At 53.3% G+C, this 19,915-nt stretch overlaps 1 protein-coding gene across 2 annotated transcripts; it reads right to left on the bottom strand.

Annotated features, from left to right (window-relative positions):
• Window positions 1-1,105: 1,105 nt before the first annotated feature.
• Window positions 1,106-19,733, bottom strand: CTSH (cathepsin H). 2 transcript variants are annotated; one of them, XM_010955177.3, is made up of 12 exons: window positions 19,559-19,733; window positions 16,144-16,175; window positions 15,372-15,477; window positions 14,000-14,070; window positions 13,311-13,415; window positions 10,803-10,889; window positions 9,960-10,015; window positions 8,224-8,305; window positions 6,727-6,795; window positions 4,099-4,205; window positions 2,313-2,438; window positions 1,106-1,518 (listed from the first exon to the last, which is right to left on the bottom strand). In XM_010955177.3, exons 1-12 carry the CDS (start codon window positions 19,647-19,649, stop codon window positions 1,443-1,445), a joined length of 1,008 nt encoding a protein of 335 aa, XP_010953479.2. In that variant the 5' UTR covers window positions 19,650-19,733; the 3' UTR covers window positions 1,106-1,442. The 2 variants fall into 2 exon arrangements, with proteins under 2 accessions (XP_010953479.2, XP_074210332.1); XM_074354231.1 differs by lacking the exons at window positions 15,372-15,477; window positions 16,144-16,175; window positions 19,559-19,733 and adding an exon at window positions 14,224-14,229.
• Window positions 19,734-19,915: the final 182 nt, after the last annotated feature.

Genomic DNA, 19,915 nt, shown 5'->3' with positions numbered 1-19,915 from the left:
AGAGCCAGTGCCTAACTATATGGGTAGCATCCCATATAAATCCCTCAAAACATGCACTCCTGGACATTCTTTAAAAGATACAATTAACATACCATAAAATTCACCCGCTAAGAGTATACGACTCAGTGAACATCAGTATATTCACCCGGTTGTTCAAACATCACTATCTAATTCCAGAACGTTTTCAAGACCCCCAAAAGAAAGCCCAGACCCATAAGCAGTCATCCCCCATTCTCCCCTCCCCCAGCCGCTGGCTAACACCAGTCTGCTTTCTGTTTCTATGGATTTACCTGTTCTGCGCATTTTACAGAGATGGAATTAGACAGTATGTGGTCTTTTGTGTCTGGCTTGTGCAGATAATGTTTCCAAGGTTTATCCACATGGTAGCATGTCTCAGTACCTCGTTCCTGTTTATGTCTTAATAATAATCCTTTGTATGGACAGACCACATTTTATTCATCTGCTTGTCCAATCATGAATATGTGGCTATTTCCCCATTTTGGCAATTACGAACAATGCTGCTGTTAACAGTCATGTATGCGTTTCTGTGTGGACATATGTTTTCAACTCTCCTATGTGTGGAATTGCTGGGACATATGGTAATTCTATTTTTAACTTTTTGAGGAACTGCCAAACTTTTCCAAAGCAACTGCAACATTTTACATTCTCATCAGTAGTGGATGAGGGCTCTGATTTCTCTGCATCCTCACCAACACTTACTATCGTCCGTCTTTTTTTATCAGAGCCATTCTAGTGGCTCTGAAGTGGCATCTCAGTGTGATTTTGATTTGCAGTTCCCTAATGACTAATGATGCTGAGCATCTTTTCATGTGCTTATTGGCCATTTGTGTATCTTCTTTGGAGAAATGTTTATTCTCCATGTGGAGAACAGGCTTGCCCACCAATGTGGGTTTGAATTCTGGTGCCGTCAGAGCCTGGAACACTTCCTCCTCCCTACCCACTCAGGGACAGATAATCAAGATATCAAATTAAACCTGCTCTTCCTCCTGGGTCCCCCATCTGGTGGACAAGAACACCACCCAGGCCATCTTGAGCCCGGAGGCTGACTCAGGCCCTAGCACGCAGCACAGGCCTGACTCAGGGAGGTGCTCACAGATGTTTATTGAATAAAAACGGTCAATGGAGTGTCTTCCAGATGTGAAAAGCAGCCCTTTTGGGAAGAAAGAATATTCTCGGTCCACATGGGGTTGAGTCAAACACCATGCCTAAGGCACACGGCTGGGGCCACCTCTGCATCAGCAGGCGTGGGTGAGCTTGCTACTGGGTGGAACTCTTCTTCCTGGTTTTCTTCCGGTTTCCAGGCTCCACAGGGGTGAGGGGGCCCTGGGTGGGTCTCCCTCCACTTCCTCTAGGGCAGGGTTTTAGGGCCCAGGCTGCCCTTCCTCCCTTCCTCTGCCAACCAGTCGCCGTGACATCCTGGCTCACACCAGGGGGATGGGGTAGGAGGCGCAGGCGGCCAGGCCGCACATGTTCTTTCCGCGCTCAATGAGGAAGTACCTGGGCAGAGGGAGGGAGGTGAGGCCCAGCTGGTGGCTTCCTCACCCCTGTCTTTTCCCTCTGGATTTATTCATAAACAGCGTTGGGCTTATCTGAGACCCAGGAGATCTCTGACCTGACTTCGTGAATAACTTCTTCCCTCTCCTTGGCCACCAAATGACTTCTCTTCCTTATTCTGTCCGCACCTCACTGCTCCCAGAATTCTCCGAGGGCCCCTTCTTAGCCCTGCCTAGCCCTCATGTAGTTACAATCATCCCTGGGACCCCTGAGCTAACGGGTGAGGACACGGAGTCCGAGAGGGGAGACACAGACAAAGTCACATCAAGATATGTACCCGGGAGGGGGGGTAGCTCGGTGGCAGAGTGCACGCTTAGCATGCAGGGGGTCCTGGGTTCACTGCGGGGGTGGGAGGGAAGGCATGTACCCAGGCCTTCTAGAAGGAGGGGCTGTCAACCATCAGGGGTAAACTCATTGCCTTGATTTCTCAAAAATGGGCCCTTCCAGGTGCTGGCTTAGTCCCAGGGGGCTCTGCGCTGTGAGCTGTTTCCTTGCAGTGGTCACAGACCCTACTGAGCCAAAGGCACTCCTGTTCCCGACAGAATCGCTAAGATCTGGGGTCCAGGATGGGAGAGGGGTTACTAGAGGGGTCTTGGGGGTGGGAAGGTGGCATTCTCACGCTCCTCTCCCTCTGGCCTGGGGCGAGGGCTTGGCTGACCAGCTTCTCGAAACCATGTATTTGAGGTGTAGGGGACCTCCCCGAGGGCCCCCAGACCTGGGACGTGGAAGCTGCTTACCCATTCATTCCCCACCGGGTACCCCAAGAGTTTTTCACGATCCAATAGGGTGTCCCATTTTCTTCTCCGTACCCAACAGCCAGCACTGCATGGTTTACTTTATCTGGAGTTTTATGACAGAAAGGACTGGAAAACGAAAATAAAAAAGGCTTGAAAATATGGAAAGGGTAAAAGCGAAGACTCAATCACAGCCAACAAGTGATTTAGAGCAATGTTTCCCAAAGGGGGAACTCGGAGGCATTTAAGGTGGTGAATTAACTCTCATATAAGTCCCAGGGCAAGAGAAGTATTCCCTTCAGCCCCTTTGGTTCTGCTCACTCAAAGGAGAGGGTCTGAGCATGGTGCTGGCCCGGCTCCAGCAAGCAGAGCGGCCCTCCTGCCGCTCCCCCTGCGGGCAGCAGTGTCCAGTTAAGAGTTTCACAGAGCATCGCTTTGTTGCCGTCTTTCTATGATTAAGTTGTAAGGGGGTAGGGGTATGGTTCAGTGGCAGAGCGCATGCTTAGCATGCCCGAGGTCCTGGGTTCAGTCCCCAGTACCTCCATTTACCTTGTATTTAGAGCAAATATACAGGTTTCCCATTTAAGACCATGAACTAGTTCCCATGAGGAAATTCTGGGGAATTTCTGGAGGACAAACTGTAGTGGTCACATATTCATTCATCTGATGTGTAGCTGAGTTGTTGGGATGTGCCAGGCCTGAGGCAAGGTAGAAAATTCCGCTCCTGAATTTAGGAAGCTTCCTTTGGCAGACGACTTCTATACAGTGGACTGAGGGCTGTGACAGCCGGGAGGAGCCCAGCGGATGGGATGCAGTCCAGCGGGGCAGGGGTGGGGTGGGGTCAGGAAAGGCTTCCCTGAGAAGGCAGCAGACATGCCTAAAACTACAAACTCTTCAGTGGGGCTGGAGCGGGCACAGGAAAGAACAGGGCGGATGCAAGTGGTTCTGATGGAGATGAGCCTGGAGAAAGGAGGACCAGATTAGGAGGGTCTCCCCAGCCAGGCTAAGACACGGAGAATGTAGAAGGTGGTGTGGCAGGAAGGGTGTTCCAGGATGACTGGCTCGGAGCGGAGGATGGACCAGTGGTGGGGGCACAAGGGCAAGCCAGTATGGAGGCAACGGTGGGCAGAGACATGGGGAGGGAGTGAGAGCACATTTCTGAGCAGCGTTAGTGGGGCAGCGTCTGATGACAGGGAGGAAACACATAGGATCTGAGCTTTCCCTGGGCCGTGCAGCCGGACGTGGCAGGGAGGCCCTTGGCTCTACGGGTCTAACGCTTGGCAGAGACCAGGCTGCCAGACGGAGACTTGGAGATTCTTGGCAAACTGTTGTCCGTGGAGTTCAAGGAGTGTCTGAGGAGAAAGCCCTGGAGAACACCAGCATTTAGGAATGGGCAGACAAAGAGGAGGCCGCGACATAGACGCTGGGCAGCTGCCAGAAGCGGCTGAACTCACATTGCAAAATAGGCAAGAGGCGTGCGTGAGATGAACCCCGTGTTAGACGTGTCAGCAACTCGGGTTTTCTGGGAAACCCTGCGGTGAAGCCTTCAGCACAGGATCCTGGCATCTGACAGCAGCTACTTTCCCTTCCCTATTTCACATCTTCAAATTTTTGAACACAGATTTTCATAACCAGAGGCAGCTCCTCTGTTGAGGAAGAGTGAGCTCTGGGCTCCATGTGGCCTGGCTCTGACCTCCCGCTCCTCCTTGCCACACCGGAGGCCATGGGTCCTGAGCCTCATGGCTGAGGCCCCCGGCCCCTCCTGTGCAGACTGTCGGGCCCGGCTTACCTGGAGTAGATGCCCTTTCTGTACAACAGAAAGTCGTTAGTCACCTCAAAGGCAAAGCTCACGGGGTTGTGCAGGCCGACCGCCTCCACCATCGACGCCTCGTCATTCTGTGGACAGACGGAGGGGCTGACAGCTGGACACACAGGCTCTGCCACCTCCTGACCCTACTTACGAAGCGTGACCCTCTGCCCCAAGGTAGGGGACAGAGGCGCAGAGCAACGTTGATGTCCAGGAGGAAGCAGAGGGAAGAGAAGGCTGTTTTAGGCCAAAAAGCCGCCACCAAGGGGGAGCTGCCCCTCCTCACAGCAGAGCTGGGCCATAGATACTGGGGGCTGGTATGGGGACCCCGCCCTTTTGGCTCTGAATGGCCAGGAGCCTTTGGGATTCCAGGTCCTTTTGGCTAACAGGTCCCTCCTCCCAAGCCATGGCTGCCCTGTGACCTCCGTCGGTTTCACTGGGCTGGTCGTGGGCTCGTCTCTGTCCCCCTCCCTGCTCTGCTCCTAGAGAACCCCCACTCTGTGGGGTCAGGCCCAGGGTGCAGCATGGACCCATTCATTTGCACACTCACAACCATTCAGCGAGGTCCTTCCATGAGCCAGGGGCTCCAGAGGGTGCAGAGGTGATGTGACTCCAGCCCCCAGGATCCCCTGCACCCACAAAGCCAGTCTAAGGAGTTTTTGTGGCAGAACACAGGGTTTAGGAGGCTATGCGCATATGAGGCCCAGATGGTGGTGGAAACGAGAAGACCCAGCAAAGGGCTGTATGCATGACAAGGACGCATCCCCATCGGCTGGGGAAGGCAGGCAGGAGGAAGCCAGAGGCTTCCTGGAGGCTCCAGCTTGGAAGGGAGCTGCGGAGGCCAGGTGAGAGCAGCAGCTGGAATCACCTGGGGAGTTTTAAAAAAGCCCAGTGTCCAGGCTGCACCCCAGACAATGAGATCCGCGTCTCTGGGGTGGGTCCCAGGCAGCAGGAGTTTTTCAAGCATCTCTGCTGAGAACCCCTGGGTTAGCATGAGTGAGGAGGCCATTCCCCTGGCTGGCACCCTTTGGGAGTTGAAATGAGTGTGAGCTGAGGCCAGGACCCTGCTGATGGGAAGGACATGCTGGAGGGATCGAGGCACCCAGCCTTCCCTCAGTCCTCCCTCCCTGGAGGGGTGGGCAGAGATCCAGCTGCAAAAAGCGAACAGCTGGTAAGTAAATGGCTTCCTTCCTTGTGCTCAGAAAAGGCCTTGTGAGCGCAGACAGGTCAATGTAGAGGAGACAGGAAGGCCTGCCCACCAAGAGGGGAGCGTGTTGTCGGCCCGGCCACGGAGGGCTGGACCCAGTGCCAGCTGGCCCTTCAGGCCCTGCAGGTGTCTCAGACAAGGCTCGCCTGGGCACCGGGCAAAAGGCATACCTCTGAGCCCCTCTTTCATCTCTTAGTGGGATACAAATGGGCCAGAGTCGGTCAGCCCTCGGTGGGTGTGTCTAAGAGAAACTGGCTATTTTCTGCAGATAAATATATCACAGAAACATTCCAGTTATAGGTTGTAGGTTCTGGAATGACAGGATCTCGGTTCAAATCCAGGTTCCACTTATTAGCTCTGTGGCCTGGGGCAAGTTGCTTAACCACTCCAAACATGTCTCCTCATCTATAAAGGGAAGAGGATAATGACACTAATCTAGGCTTGTCTGCTGTCTAAAGGTGATAATCCGCGTTAAGTGGTTGGTACGGCACCTGGAACGCAGCATGCCAGAAACTTCCGCTGTTACTACCACTGCCGACTGCCTGGCACGTGCTTCAGTTAAATGGTAGCTACTGTCACACAGACATCACGTTGTGACTTACACATACACGTGGGGGCACGCAGCCTCAGCCTCACAATCTCAGCTACACACATCACACCTAACAGAGCCACAGACAGATTCTTTCACTCTTTAAACATATTCTCCCACACTCACAAACAGGCACACACTCGAGTCACAAGGGCTGTTCACACATCCAGCTCTCTCTTGGACAAACAGGATATGAGCATACTTCTCCATCCACTTGTGGTGAGGTGTGGCTGTGTAACTTGTTTTGGCTTTAAGAGCCAGTGCATCATTTACCACTGTCTCTCCCTCTGCCTGGGTACTGGAATGAAGCCAATGACACAGAGAATAGCCCTGCTTAAGCTGACGGACATGTCACAAGAGTGAGAGACAGACTCTGTTTTAGGCCATTCAGATTTTGGAGTTGTTACTGCGGCATAACCTGGCTTATCCTGACGGGGATGCACATTCGTACTCAGTGCATTCACAGTCAACATCACACAGACGTATGCTGACGTCACACGCATGCTCACATCCTCTCTGGCAGGATGGGGATTACTGCTTGCATTTTATAGGCAAGAAAACTGAAACACAAGAATGAAGACTTGTGAGGACTCAGGGCAGAACCACAGCATCTGACTGCCAGTATCCTGCTCTTTCCCTCCCATCCCCCACCTTGCTGCCATCATGGAGACTGAGATTCAATGGTAAAGTGATACACTGCCATGAAAGGCTGCCCTGCCATGCCCTGTCACCAACACTTGGTCATCTAACAGCAGTGGAGACCGGGCTTCCTTATCAGAACACACTCTCCATCCAGGAGAAGGACTGTACTCACCATTGTGATGTTGACTACATCCTTGACAAAAGCAATGGCCTTACTGGGCTGGAACTTGCAGTCATCATCCTGTTCAGGGCAGCAAAGGGCATGGAATGCAGGTTAGGGATGCTCGGCCCTGGGCTGAGACTTCAGGCCTCCCCTATGCAATTTGATAACATTTATAAATCAAAAGCTACAGTGCCAGGGGTGGTGGGTGGGGTCACTTAAGAGGGAATTAGAGGCATCCTTGTGCTCAAGGACCATAGTCTAGTGGGAGGAGATGGTCCTGTCTGGCTTTGGCAGAGGTGGGCTCGCGTGGCACTTGGTGGGAGCATGAGGAAGGGCCTAACCCAGTCCATGGAAGCTTGCTGAGAAATAGAGGCAAGTAAGAGCCTGCATGGAAGGCGAAGGGAGGGCTAGTCTCAGCCCAGGGAATTGCAGACAAGAGGCAGGCGCAGAGGTAGGTCACATGGAGGGAAGAGCAAGGCCTTCTGAGACAAGAGAGATGGTCAGGATGACGAGGGGCAGGACCTGACATTAGGAACCAGTGGGTGGTTTGGTGGGAGCACAAGTTTAATGATGGGGAGAGTAAAGTAACAGATTAGACTGGAAAGACAGATCCAGGTGGGGTGGGGGTGGGACGGGACTCAAAGGACAGGCCAAAGAGTCTGGACTTCCTCTTGCAGGCCCCGAGGAGCCTTTGAAGAGTTCTGAACAAGGCAGAGTGTGGTCAGAGCTGGGTCTGAGAGGCTACTCTGGTAGCCCCCAGGTGGAGGTGGCCCAAGGAGAGGCCACCTTCAGTGACCTAGGATGAAGGGACACCAAGGTCCGAGTAGGGGCAGGGACACAGGCTGAACCAAAGGATACGACATGAGAAAGTCTATGATGATGTCAGAAGGCTGACTGAAGCGAGGGTCTGGCAGGAGACCACCCCTAGAACAGACCACTGGTGACCAAGAGGTTTTAGGGAAGGTTGGTGCCTCTCATCGCTGAGTGGGGAAATATAGGAGAAGTCCCAGGTTTGGGGGAAAGATGAGGTGCTTAGCCGTGGACAGGCTGGGTTGAGGTGATGACAGGAGGGGCCCGTGCACGTTGGGGAAGCGCTGGGTGAAGTGGGTGTGGGTCCAGGAGTGTTGTCAGCACGAGGCTGACTGTGGACGAGCTACTGACGGATGGGAGGGAAGAAGCCAACAGATGGTGCTCTGGTGCACGCACAGCAGCAGGACGGGAGCCGGGGGAGCCAGAGCCATGCCCGCAAGGCGCGGGAGAGGTGGTGAGGAGAGTGACTGTGCGGCCACAGGGAGGGCGGTAAGAGGCCCCCGGGTTGGTGAGCGCCAGGCTCAGGTGAGCAGAGGAGGTGAAGGAGTGAGCCTGAAGAGACAGCTCTGAGAATTCAGGTGGGAGCCGGGAGCCCTCAAGAGGTGCGGGGAGAAGGGATGTTTTCCGAGGCCGGGATAAGAAGGAGACGGGGAGCATTGCAGACCAGGAAGCCGAGCCCAGGCTGCCCGGAGTTACCTTGCCCTTGTAGGGGTAGGTGTCTTCACCCATGATGCCCCTGTTGTACCGGATGTACTCGAAGGCCTGGCTGGGGAGACCCCTGCAAGAAGGACACGCAGCTGTGCCCACCTGGGACTGGCCACGACAGAGGTGGGGCCTGCCCGGCTCGGTGACAGGGAAGTCTCCGAGGGGCTAGCAATGCCACCGCATTTGCTTGGCCTCAGGACATAGCTCAGAAGAGGCTATTAAGGAGGGCCCAAGGTCCAGCCGCCCGAGCTTCTGCAGGACAGACCCCTTTAAGCCAGGCCCCTACTCTGTCAGGAGCGGGCACTCCCACAGGACAGCCGACAGTGTCTGCCCGGCTCACCGATATCGCCACCGCCGTGCCTGCGGGGCCCCGCCTGGGCAGGCGCCTGACAAACACCACTGTCTGACCCCTCATAACCCAGAGAGGTAGATGCTGTTCTTTCTTGAGTCTCAAAAAGGCTAAGCAGCTTGCCCAGGGCCACATCACTGTAGCCAGCATCTGGCTCCAAATGTGGATCTTTCCTACATCGCGTTGCCTGTAAACAGAACTCAACAGCTCCCTGCCACAGCTCCCCAGCAATGCCCTGTCCCGTCTCTGTTTCTCCTCCATAGCCTCTGTCACCATCCCATCCCTGGCACACCTGTTTATGGCCTGTCTGGCCCAGCTAGAACGTCAGCTGCCGGATCCCCTGTACCAAGATACATAGCAGGTGCTTGGTCAGATTTGCTGAATGGATGAAAAAAATGACCCCTTTGAAAATGGTGGGGCCCCAGAGCACCCTTTCAGACTCTTGCGATGGGTGGTGTTTGTAAATTGCAGAGAGGAAAGTGACCAAAAATGAGGTGAACGGTGAGGCTGAACATGACATGATGTGGGTCAGTAACTAGGCTGTGACTTCACCCAAGGTCTCGGCCCCGGGCCTGGAGCATGCTGTCTGCAGGAGGCCCCCGTGTTGGCTGCTGCCACAGCAGCAGGTGGAGCACGAGGCCTTCCCAGGACTCGGCCACAGGAGGAGCAAGGGCCCTGGGGCTGGGGGGATGGGCACAGGTAGGTGAGGGGAGGCAAGGCTGGGAGCGTGCCCTGGGGAGCACCAGGGGCCTGGCTTTATGGGTGTATGTGCTGGGAAAGCCGCCAATCCTGAGGAACGGTCTGAGAGCGTTGCATGTGGGGAGGAGACGAGGGCTACAGACATGCGGAAACTTGAGCAAATCCCTAACAGCCTGTTCTGAAAACGTGCCAGGAAAACAGGCCCAGCGAAGACGCAGCCTTTCTGCCTGAACACCGAACCACATCTACAAAGGTCCTTCGTGCAGCCGGCTGAGCTGGGGCGGCCAGAGCTTCAGAGAACTTGTAGAAAGGCCAAGCAGACATCTGTGTGTGGGTCCTGGTTTTGGAGGATGATGTGTTTTTCACTCTATTAATTCTTTTGGCTGCTCGCCCAGAGGCCCTGGTGTTTGATGAGGTCAACCATGCTGTAAGGTGAAATCCGGGTGACACCAGGGAAAGAGGACAGATTTTGGAACCAGGCAGGCCTGGGCTCAGATTACAACTCTGCCTGTTCTGGCTGAGAGGCCTTGGGCGTGTGAGGTGCCCTTCCCTCCCTAAGTGAGGCCGATTTTGCTAGCACTGAGGGCAGGGTCTGCGGCAGCGCCCAGCACATCCTGGAAGTGATCAGCGGGAGATGAGAAGGGGCTTCAGGCCCCACCCCCCCGGGTCGGGGACGTACCCTTGGCAGCCGTGATTGTTGAAGTTCTGGGCGCAGTCCACCAGCTGCTGTTCTGCCTGGAGGGAGGAACACACCCAGTGAGCTGAGAGCGGAGAGCATTCTTGGACGGGCGTGGGCGCCGGGCCTCCCCTGCTGACCCACGCCTGTGGTCCCGTTGGCTCTGGGTCAGGAGGACCAGGTCATAAGCTCCCCAAGGGCAGGGAGGGTCTCTGTGTGTGTGAGGTGCTAGCCCAGCTGGCGGCACACATCACAGAAAAGCGCACTGATGACCTGGCAGCCAAGAGGGCAGGTGAGGGCGTGGGGACCCGCGTGTCCGAGTGCTGCCCTGAAGGGCGCACATGCCTGTGGCTCAGGGGTCCCTGGTGGCGTGGGGGGGAGGGGACAGGCCTCCCCTCAACCAAGGCCCTCGTAGCCCTCGCCAGCCCTGCCCTCTCTCCTCTCCCTCTTCCCCACACAGGAGGCAGGGGCTGGGCAGTCACCCCTCACTCTGGCGGTCAGCAGTTGAACACATGTCCCGGCTCTTCCCTCCGTGAAGATGTCCAGCTTCGGAGAGGGCACAGGTCCCAGAGGGCTGCCTCCCAGGCAGGCTCTGCTCTCTGAAGGCCCCAGGTTGCCAAACTGAGGAGCACCCAGACCCAGCCAGGAAGGAGCCCTTGGGCCATTTACTCAGTAAGCCTCATTTCTTTCTAAGAAAAGTGTTCACTGAGATTTGCATACCAAACGTCCATGGGGCTGGGATACCTGAAGTCCAACTGAAGGCCAAAGCCAAAAAGAAGCCTGAAGGCCCAGGCTGTGACCCCTGCAGGAGGTGCTCCCCAACCCCGCCAGTGGCTGGTCGCTCACCAGAGAGAGCAGCTTCCCGGTGGCGATGGCGACGGCTGACTCCAGGGCGCCGGTGGTGGAGAAGGTCCAGCAGCTGCCGCAGCCGCCCTGCAGGTGGGGGTGGGGCGGGGGCGGGGCGTCAGAAAGCCACGCCCCACGGACCGGTCCCCTGAGAACCCGGGCGCCCCGTGACTTCAGTCTACAAAGCCCTGGTGCACGTGTGTCCGCTCTGGCCCTCGCAAGCCCTGTGAGCCGCAACCCTGCCCCCGTGCCACATACGAGGAGACCGAGGCTTGTCAAGGAGCCAAGAAGCAGCGCCCGCGCACTCCTAGGCCTGGCCCCGCCTCACGCGTCCCATCCTGTGGTCTCCTGGCGCTCCTTATGCTGGCTCCTCTTCCTCCCACGGTTTCCCAGCAGACGGACTCACCAAAGTCCTGTTCCTAGAACCTTCTCTCTCACCTTTCCACCTCCAATCTCATTCCACCCACAGTCCTGTTACACTAACAACTCCCCAAACCCTGCCTCGGCCCTGACCTCCACCCAGACCCACACATCCCGGCCCCCAGATGATCCCACCCGGACGCCCCAGACTCTGCCCGTCCTGCCCCCTCCATCCACCTAACCATCTTCGGCCACCGTCACTGCCGTCCCCGGCCTCCTGACTCGGGGCCTGGAGCCTGCCTGCCGGGGCACATCACAGCTCTGTCCCACACCGCCCATGTGACCTGGGCAAGGCGCTGCCCCTCGAGCCCTCAGTTTCTTCACTTGTAAAACAGGAACAGCCGTGCTTGCCTCACAGGGCTGCTGGGGGTAGATAAGGCCGCGCCTGTCAGGCAGTTACCCCACGGGCTCAGTAATGTCACCTGCTGCTGTCTATGCTTTTCTCTCAGCCTCCTCTGTCCTTGTCCACCCCTCACTGGCTCAGTGCTCCACATTCTACTTCTGCAACGGCTCCTAAGATTCCCTTCCCCACTGAGCCCTCGTCGCTTGTCTCCATGGAAGGAACCTTCACGCTGGGCTCCCCCCCGGAGTCTCTTCCTCTCGGATCCTCCCCTCAGCAGGGAGGGGAGGGCCTGGTCAGAGGTCTCCAGCTGGTCAAGGAGGTGGGTTGGCCACGGCTGAAGGAGGCAGAGCAGGGCCGAGCCACCAGCACTGGTGTTGAGTAGACACCTGGCTGGAAGTGCCCTCTGTCACCTGCTAGCCTTGTATCTTGAGCAAACCACCTTCCCTCAGAGTTTCCTCCTCTGTAAAGTGAGAAACCCTCAAGGCTGCTGAGCTAACGTTGGATCCCGCTGCTGGATCTGTAACCACACAGTGGCCACGGCGAGAGACCACACACACCTACGAGAGTAACCACCTTGTTCTGGCCGCTTCGCCCAGGGGGCTCCGTCCTGCCCGACCACCAGGAACAGTTCACATGAAGACCTGGAACATTCTTGGCAGGCCTCCCCTTCTCACTTGCCCAAAGCATTCAGGCTTCCACACATAATACTTGTTGCTCTGAACTGTCATCGGATTCTCAGATGGTCTAGAAACTGCCTTTGGGTCTTGGGGGAGAGGGCTGACTTCATTCTACCCCTCTGATCCCTGGGAAAGGAGACTAGTTTTGGCTTCTGGGTGCTGGTCTGTACATTGAGATCACTAGGCAGGCTCTGGGAACCCAGTGTGCCTGTCTAGACAGATCTTCAGCTGTGCCACATGGCTTTAAGGGGAAGGAGAAATTGTTTCTTGTGGAGATTGCAGTGGAAAGCCAAGTGCTTCCAGGAGGGAAACCTTCACCTCGTATTTCCTGGGATCGAGAGGTCACACTTTCTGAAGAAGGTCACTGCACTGTCACTTTCAGGGGACAGCAGAGGGTAGGTCCAGAGTCTCCAGAACAGAACTTGTACTGGGACCCCCGCCCCAGCCAGAGGCCCAGTCCTCAGCCCTGAGTGCTGGGAAGGCACCACCGCTGCTGTCCTAGGACACTATGCCCTGCAGGGGGCGCTATTCCCAAAGAGCGCTATTCCCAAGAGCCTGCAGGGGACGCTATTCCTTGAAAGGCCAGTCTCCTGCTCTCGGCCACAGCATGTCTGAAATGCTGGGTTTCATTGTGATCACTGACTACCGGCAGCTACCTTAAGGGAAGCAGCCGGCCAGGGAGGGGCTGGACCCTGGTGCCTTGCGGAGGGGATGAGTGGGCAGTAGGAATGGGGTCCTAGTGCCCAGTTTCTGAAGGGCTCAGAGAATGTCATGTTTTGGGTGATTCTACCGGAGAGACCGGGGGAACTTAGGACTGTGGGGTCAGGGATGAGAGTGAACAAGTAAACTTCAGCCTAGTAAAGAAGTACTTTTCCATCCTTCAGAGCAGTCCATAAAAACAATGACGACTTGGCCTTTCAGAGGAAGGCAGCTCGAGAGAGGATGAGTTAAAACCAGAGCTGGGGATATACTTGCTGTGGTTTTGGGATTCTTTGGGGTTTTCTTCCTGGTAAACTGTCTGAGAAAGTGGTTACTTTTTGGGAAAAGGATGGGGATTGTCATGAATACCTGATTTTTCACCGGTGAGACAAAATTTCCTTTTTTCCGCCAGTCCATAGAGGGTGGGTAGGGACCAGTACCTCGAAGGTAGTTCCCTTTGGTGGCTGAGCAATTCTGAAACAACAAATTAAAATTTTTTTCAGGGGAAAAAAAGAAAACCTTTTCTGATAGAAAAGTGCATAATTAAAATGGTATCACCAAGAGAGAATGAGAAAGAGTGTGCCTGTCAGAACCATCCCACCCCCATCTATTGGGGCCCAACGCTAAATGACAGGTGCCTTTTGGAGCTCGGCATGGAGGGGTTAGGACAAGGTAGCCAGAGTTAGCGAACGGAAATACAGTTCACCAGTTAAATTTGAGTTCCACATAAAAGATAAATAACTGTTGTGTATATCCTGTGCAATATTTAAGATATACTTATGGTAAAATATTGTTTGTTGTTTATCTGAAATTCACTTTTAACTGGGCATCTGTATTTTATCCAGCAACCCTAGGTTTGGGGTCTGCATTGTTGAGGCCATGAGCAGGGACTGAGGAACTGCTGGGAGCTGACCTCTCTGGATCCCCCCGAGAACCCGGGGCACCCCAGCTGCAGCCAGGGGTGGGGCTGAATCTGGCTGGAAGCAGAGCAAGTTATGAGCTTATTCCAAAGGTTTGAGCGAAAACATGCAGATTTGGTCACAATGAATAACACCCACCTGAGGCTCTGACCAAAGATACTTGCGTTTAAATTCAGCAAAGCTCATGTCTGAAAATTCGTTCAGCCCCACTGAAACAGAGAAGGGAGAACAATCAACAACAAGAACAACAACAAGAACAACAAAAAAACAGCAGAGGAGCAGAAAAAATATAAACAGAAAAAATAATGAAACCCTACGTTCACTGTCCCAGTTATAGTCCTGGCAACTTGGCTCCATTCAATTTTTAAATGTGATATACAGTTGAGCCTTGAACAACATGGGTTTGAACTGCGCAGGCCTACCTATATATGGATTTTTTTCAGTAGTGAATCCTACAGTGCTACCCTATCCCGGGTTGACTGGATCCTCGCCTGTGGAGCTCTGGATACGGAGGAGCCTTGGATGTGGAGGAACAGTGTCCACAAAGGAACCGTGTACATGAAGGGCTAACTATAGTTTATACTCGGATTTTCAACTGTGTAGAGGGTCACTGCCCCAACCCCCACGTTGTTCAAGGGTCAACTGTAATTCAGTATGCTAAGGTCAACCCTCACTGTGCTTTAGCATTCCCTGGGGGGCTTTTCAACAGTACATACATCTGGGCTGTACCCCACAGATGCAGTGGGTCTGGGATGGGGCCTGGGCACCCACTTTTTTGGAAACTCCATTTGTGAGTCTGATGGATGTCTGGGTAAAGAACCACCGCACCAGCACCAGGTGCCTTCCCACCTGCTACCTCCTTCAGTCTTCATAACGCCCCAGCGAGGGAAGCATTATCCTCTCCACTTTACAGCCAAGTACAACTTGAGAGATGTCAACTTCCCCATAATTCACACAGCTAACACTGGGCAGAAATGAGATTCGAACTCAGATTTCCTCCCACCTCATGCCTGTTGATCAGATTTCTATCTTAGCTGACACTGCCATCATTTCCAAGCCCTCAGTGTATGTGCGGTGTGTGTGTATTTCTACTGAAACTAACCGGAGCGAAGGCAGATGCCCTGAGAGGCTGCTCAGGAATCCAGAGTATGTCTCTAAAGAGGCAGGGCCCCCCACAGCAATCCAAGGGCTGAGCATCTGGGCTGGACCCTCAGATGGCAGGATCAGGGCAGCGGCTTCTGTACAGCCTCCTGTAAACTTCACAACCACCCAGAGGGGTACCAGCTCCATCCTAAAATTACAACCCCTTGAATCTCACAGAGAATAACAGCAAAGCCAGAACCTGAGGTCAGCCAGCCACAGCCTCAGAGCCTGGGTTTCTGCTCCTTCCACCCCAAGCCCCTAGTGGGCCCTTTAATCAGCGGATGCTACTAATTGATTTCTTTCCTGATCTGAGACTCTCCCTTCCCCCGCGGATGAGACATCTGCAGGAAAGGCAGCCCCACCGTACTTTTAAATGTGTGGTTCCCAGCATTGTGGGCATTTATCTTCCTCCAGTTGCTGACAAACACTTGCAGCCTGTGGTGGTACTCCTCTGAGCTGTATTCCTTTTGGTGCTGAAACAAAACACATCAGCGATAAGTCATGGAAACAGGGTGCAGCTCATCAGCGGGAGATGGCATTGTTTTCTAAGAGGAGGACTGGAGGTTTCCTTTCTGCCATGATCTTCTGGCCAAATCTGTGTTAGTAGGTGGGACACTGTCCTGGGTCTCTCTGATGAGAGTCAGGAAGTTACAAAGCAGACCGCCTGCCTCTGGGGACCTGTGGCCAGAATGAAGCCCATGCAGCTGTGGGAGAGTCAGCCAGCAGAACAAGAGGCCCCAGAGAAAGACCTGCCAAGTGCAGGTCGCACCTGGACAGCACAGCTGGTACTGGGTCAAGTTGATGGCAGATATCACCATTTCTCAAACACATGTGCACCACTGTCTTCCAACTGATTCTGCAGCCAGCACGCAACGTGATCTGAACATAAAATATGGAAGTAAATCTCAAGGCTTGAAAGGCTGTCAGCTGACTGACTTCATCACTGGAGACCACTGTTTGGAAGGGGTTCCTTCAGTTAACTGACTCTTCCCCAGCGCTTGACCAATTTCTCAGTCTGGAAAGACCCAGCAGAGTGAGGTTGGAAAATCCCTCTTCATTATCCAAACCTAGCAGTTTGGTCTGATAACAGAAAATTTACCGAAGTGAAAAACTTCAGAAAGAAGAAGTTGAACACTAACCTGCACCATCCATGACTTAAAATGAAACTTCTCTGCAAAAAGAAAAAAAAAAAAATTAGGCCTGGGTGTCTTGCAATAACCTCTGTAGTCAAGTAGGGCACATCAGAACTGATCTGCATTTTAGGAATCTAGGCTAAATTTAAATCACCAAAAATGGTGTTATCTAATGCAGAATGTAAGAAGTAACACAAACTCGTACTGCTTTTGTAGTCCAATTAATTTGGAAGAGCGATACGTCATTAATCTATGATATTAATGATCAGGATGGTGGTTATCCTTAGTGGGGATACAGAGGGGGCTTCTGGGGTGCTGGTAATGTTCTATGCCCTCATCTGGGTGCTGGTTTCATGAATGTGTTTAGATTCTGAAAATTCACTGAAATGCATAATTTAATTTGTCCACTTTTCTGTATTATGTGATAATTCAATAAGAAGTTAATTAAAAAACCCATATACCCCAAGGATCAGCAAAAATTTTTTTAAAGGGACAGATGGTAAATATCTTGGACTTCGCAGTCTCTACAGCCTGTCACAACTACTCAACTCTGTCCTCGTGTGTGAAAACGAATAGGTGTGACTGTTCCAATAAAACTTTATTTACAAAAACAGGCTGGCTAGTCACTTGTGGACTCCTGCTATATCTACCCGTATACATTCTTAAGTTATGTAAAAATTTAATTTCAAATTTAATAGCTGCAAAGGATGTATTCCAGCTTACTGTAAATAATAGCATTTTAAAATAAGATTGTTACATCATTCTTTTCAAGCTGGCCAACGAAATCCATATACCATCAAGATCTGATACCCACCATCAATAATCATGAACGAAGCTCTTCTATAAGAACTGGGTATTTTACATATTTTCTTCTTCTCCTTGAAACCCCATCTCCATCCCAGCCTCACAGAGTTTTATCCTAAGGGAGCATCTGTTTACACTTGATCGCTCTAACATCTTTTTATGCAACAACAAGAACAGAAAGTATAAATGTGAATTACTTTTACTTTCTGTAACCCATACACCTCTGAATATTAAAAAAAATTATTCGGGATTGAGTTATCATCATCAATTATTAACACTCCACCTGATTAAAACATTTCATATATATTACACCTTATGAACAGTAACTGTTAAAGTAAACCTCTGTAGGAGAAGCTTCTCTTAATGAGGTAAATTAAACCATACTAACAACCCCCTCCCTATGGATGGATATTACCTATTTTTTTGAATGGGTTAGCATTAATTCTGGTCTTTGTTTTCATAATAGGTCAAAGGGCTGAGAAATTCTGCTCCAATAAGCAGGATTGCTCATTGCTACTTGCTTCTGGGAACAGAAGGCAATTTTTAGAGTAATGTCACTCAATTCTTTGATCTCCTTCCTACACCCCAAATCACATGGTGCTCTATTACTCAACATTATTTCTAGAACCCCATCAACTGATACGTAGAAGTCCTTTCTCCTCTTGGAAGTAAAGGGTTTGGAAATTGATTCCCTGTCTGTGCCGATATCACTTGGAATTTTTTGTGTTCTCCCAAGGATCCATACCCTGAAATCTGAAGATCACTGCTGTACAGAATTTAGATCTCCCCTTGTGGGTCACAGATCTGCTCCAGAAACCAAGCAGTAGTCCTTTTCCCTGGGAAAGAAATGCACATCTCCCTAATACATGCCCTTTGTGGGGCTTCAGAGGATTGCAAATCCTGGTTAAGGCCCTGCTACAGCTGATGGCTTCAGAGGAAGACAGACCTCAACCTAGGACCAAAGTTTGAGGCAGATGGAGTTTAGGACAACTGACTAGTGTTTGCCTCTAGAGGTTTCAAAAGCAATAAGCAGGTGTGCAAACCCAGATTACTTTTCATTCGCTGAAGGTCAGCGGAGGAAAAAGCAAGAGATGATCTTGGGGCCGGGCCAGAAGGTGACCCCTGTGCCCCAACCTCAGAAAGACCCATTTCAATCCACTGTGACTTTTGAAAGAAAGCATACAGACCTTATGTAATACCCTGTCTGGGGGGTCATGTGAGAGTGAGCATCTAGAACATGGGTTAGCAAACTCTGGCCTGCTGCCTGTTTAGGAATGGCCCACCAGCTAAGAAAGTTCACACTTTTAAATGGTTGGGGGAAAAAATTATTTTGTAGCACCTGAAAATCATTTGAATTCAAATTTCAGTGTCTATAAATAAAGGTTTCCGGGAACACAACCCACTCACTCATTTACATGCTGCCTAAGGCTGCCTTCAATGCAGAACTAAGCAGCTGTTATAGACTGTGTGGCCCACAAAGCCTAAAATGCTCACTACCTGGTCCTTTATAGGCAAAGTTGGCCAAGCCCGGCTCTGGAGTTGAGACAGTTTCCAGCGCCAGCCCTCCTCCATGCAGGCCATGCAGCCGGGGTAAAGCACGGCCCCGGCTGGGGGGCAGCTGGGTTTAGGCTGGGACTGAGCTGGAGCTTGGCGCCCTCCCAGGGCAGTCTTGCAGACTGGGGGGCTTTCTTGCATAAATGGGTGGGGAGGGATAAGGCAAGATTCTGGCTGTAAAGATTTAGCCTCAGTGATCTTTGTCTAGCGCCCAGGCTGCTCTTTGGTTGCTCTTCTGGAGCCTCAGGGTGAGGTGGGGGCAGGTGGTTTTGTGAGGTCAGAGCCTGTGAGGGGTGGGCTGAGGGTGGGCAGCAGCAGCGAAGGAAGGAGGCTGCAAAGGAGAGCCTTCAGCCCGCGGAGGCGCCTGGGGCCCCAGCAGTTGAAGGCGGGGTTTAAAAGCAGCATGAAGTTGGACTACTCTCAGCTCACCTGGCCATAAAGAGCAGTCCTGGAACTTGACCTTACACCATGGGCCCTTTGAACATTATAGCCCCTGAAACAGCCATTGCTCTAAGCGCAGTCACTCCTCCAAACAGTCCGTCCAGCCCGTTCTTCAGACAGACTCTCAGGGCACCTCTGGGGATCCCTTAGGTGCCAAGTCTCTGGGATGCTGCTAGAAAAGGCTGAAAAGTCCCTGCTCTCTCTGGCAGGAGCAGATCAAAGTCCTTTAAGTCTCCAGATGAGGAGCGGAGGGCAGAAGGGGCCGCGGGCTCCTTTGGCATTCTAGGGTCTTCAGCTCCCTCCACCTCCTTGCCCCCGGGCAAGGGGGACCCTTGGCACCTAGACATTGGCTTTTCTGGTTACGAAAGACGTCTGCCCTCCAGACCTCCCCCTCCTCCCGGCCCCCTCCTTTCCTACAACGCAGGTCTCTCCTCCCAGATCCCGGATTCCAACACGCAGATCCCCTGAGCCTCGAGCCTGAGAAATGCCCTGCCCGGCTCCTCTGGAGCCCATGGTCCCCCCCACCCCCAGCCTAAGTACTCCCAAGCCTCCGACCTGCCAGGCCCCTTTCCAGGGGCGCCTCCCGCGGAGGCCAGTCGGTCTCCGAGCGCTCTCCCCTTACCTAAGGAGCTCACGGCCAGGTCGGCGGCGTCGCAGGCGCGGGGGCCCACGAGCCAGGCCCCGGCGCAGAGCAGCGGCAGGACAGCCCACATCGTGGCGATGGCAGCGACTTGGCCGGCGCACTGGCTCCGAGCGCCCGCGGGGGTGGCGGCCAAAAGCTGCCTCGGGAGGGCCGGGCGGGGCGGGGCGGGGCCGGGCCAGGCGGCAGGGGCGGAGCCAGGCGGTAGGGGCGGAGCCACGCGGCAGTAGGGGCGGGGCCAGGCGGCAGACATCCTTAGGCTCCGGCTCGCGGGAGAAGTCGCGCCTCCGACTATCCTTTTCTTTATCGCCTCATACCTCACCCCCTTCTCACCTCCCA

The sequence above is a fragment of the Camelus bactrianus genome, chromosome 27 (assembly GCF_048773025.1).
Source record: "Camelus bactrianus isolate YW-2024 breed Bactrian camel chromosome 27, ASM4877302v1, whole genome shotgun sequence".
NCBI lineage: Eukaryota > Metazoa > Chordata > Mammalia > Artiodactyla > Camelidae > Camelus > Camelus bactrianus.
The sequence above is the reverse complement of the archived record's forward strand: the minus strand, read 5'-3'. Positions and strand labels throughout refer to the sequence as shown.

Coding starts and splice junctions, on each gene's coding strand:
- CTSH (XM_010955177.3), bottom strand. CDS start 19,649: ATGTGGGCTGTCCTGCCGCTGCTCTGCGCCGGGGCCTGGCTCGTGGGC. Junction 16,176..19,558: donor CCTGGCCGTGAGCTCCTTAG/GTAAGGGGAGAG, acceptor TTCTTTTTGCAG/AGAAGTTTCATTTTAAGTCA. Junction 15,478..16,143: donor TTAAGTCATGGATGGTGCAG/GTTAGTGTTCAA, acceptor GTTTTGTTTCAG/CACCAAAAGGAATACAGCTC.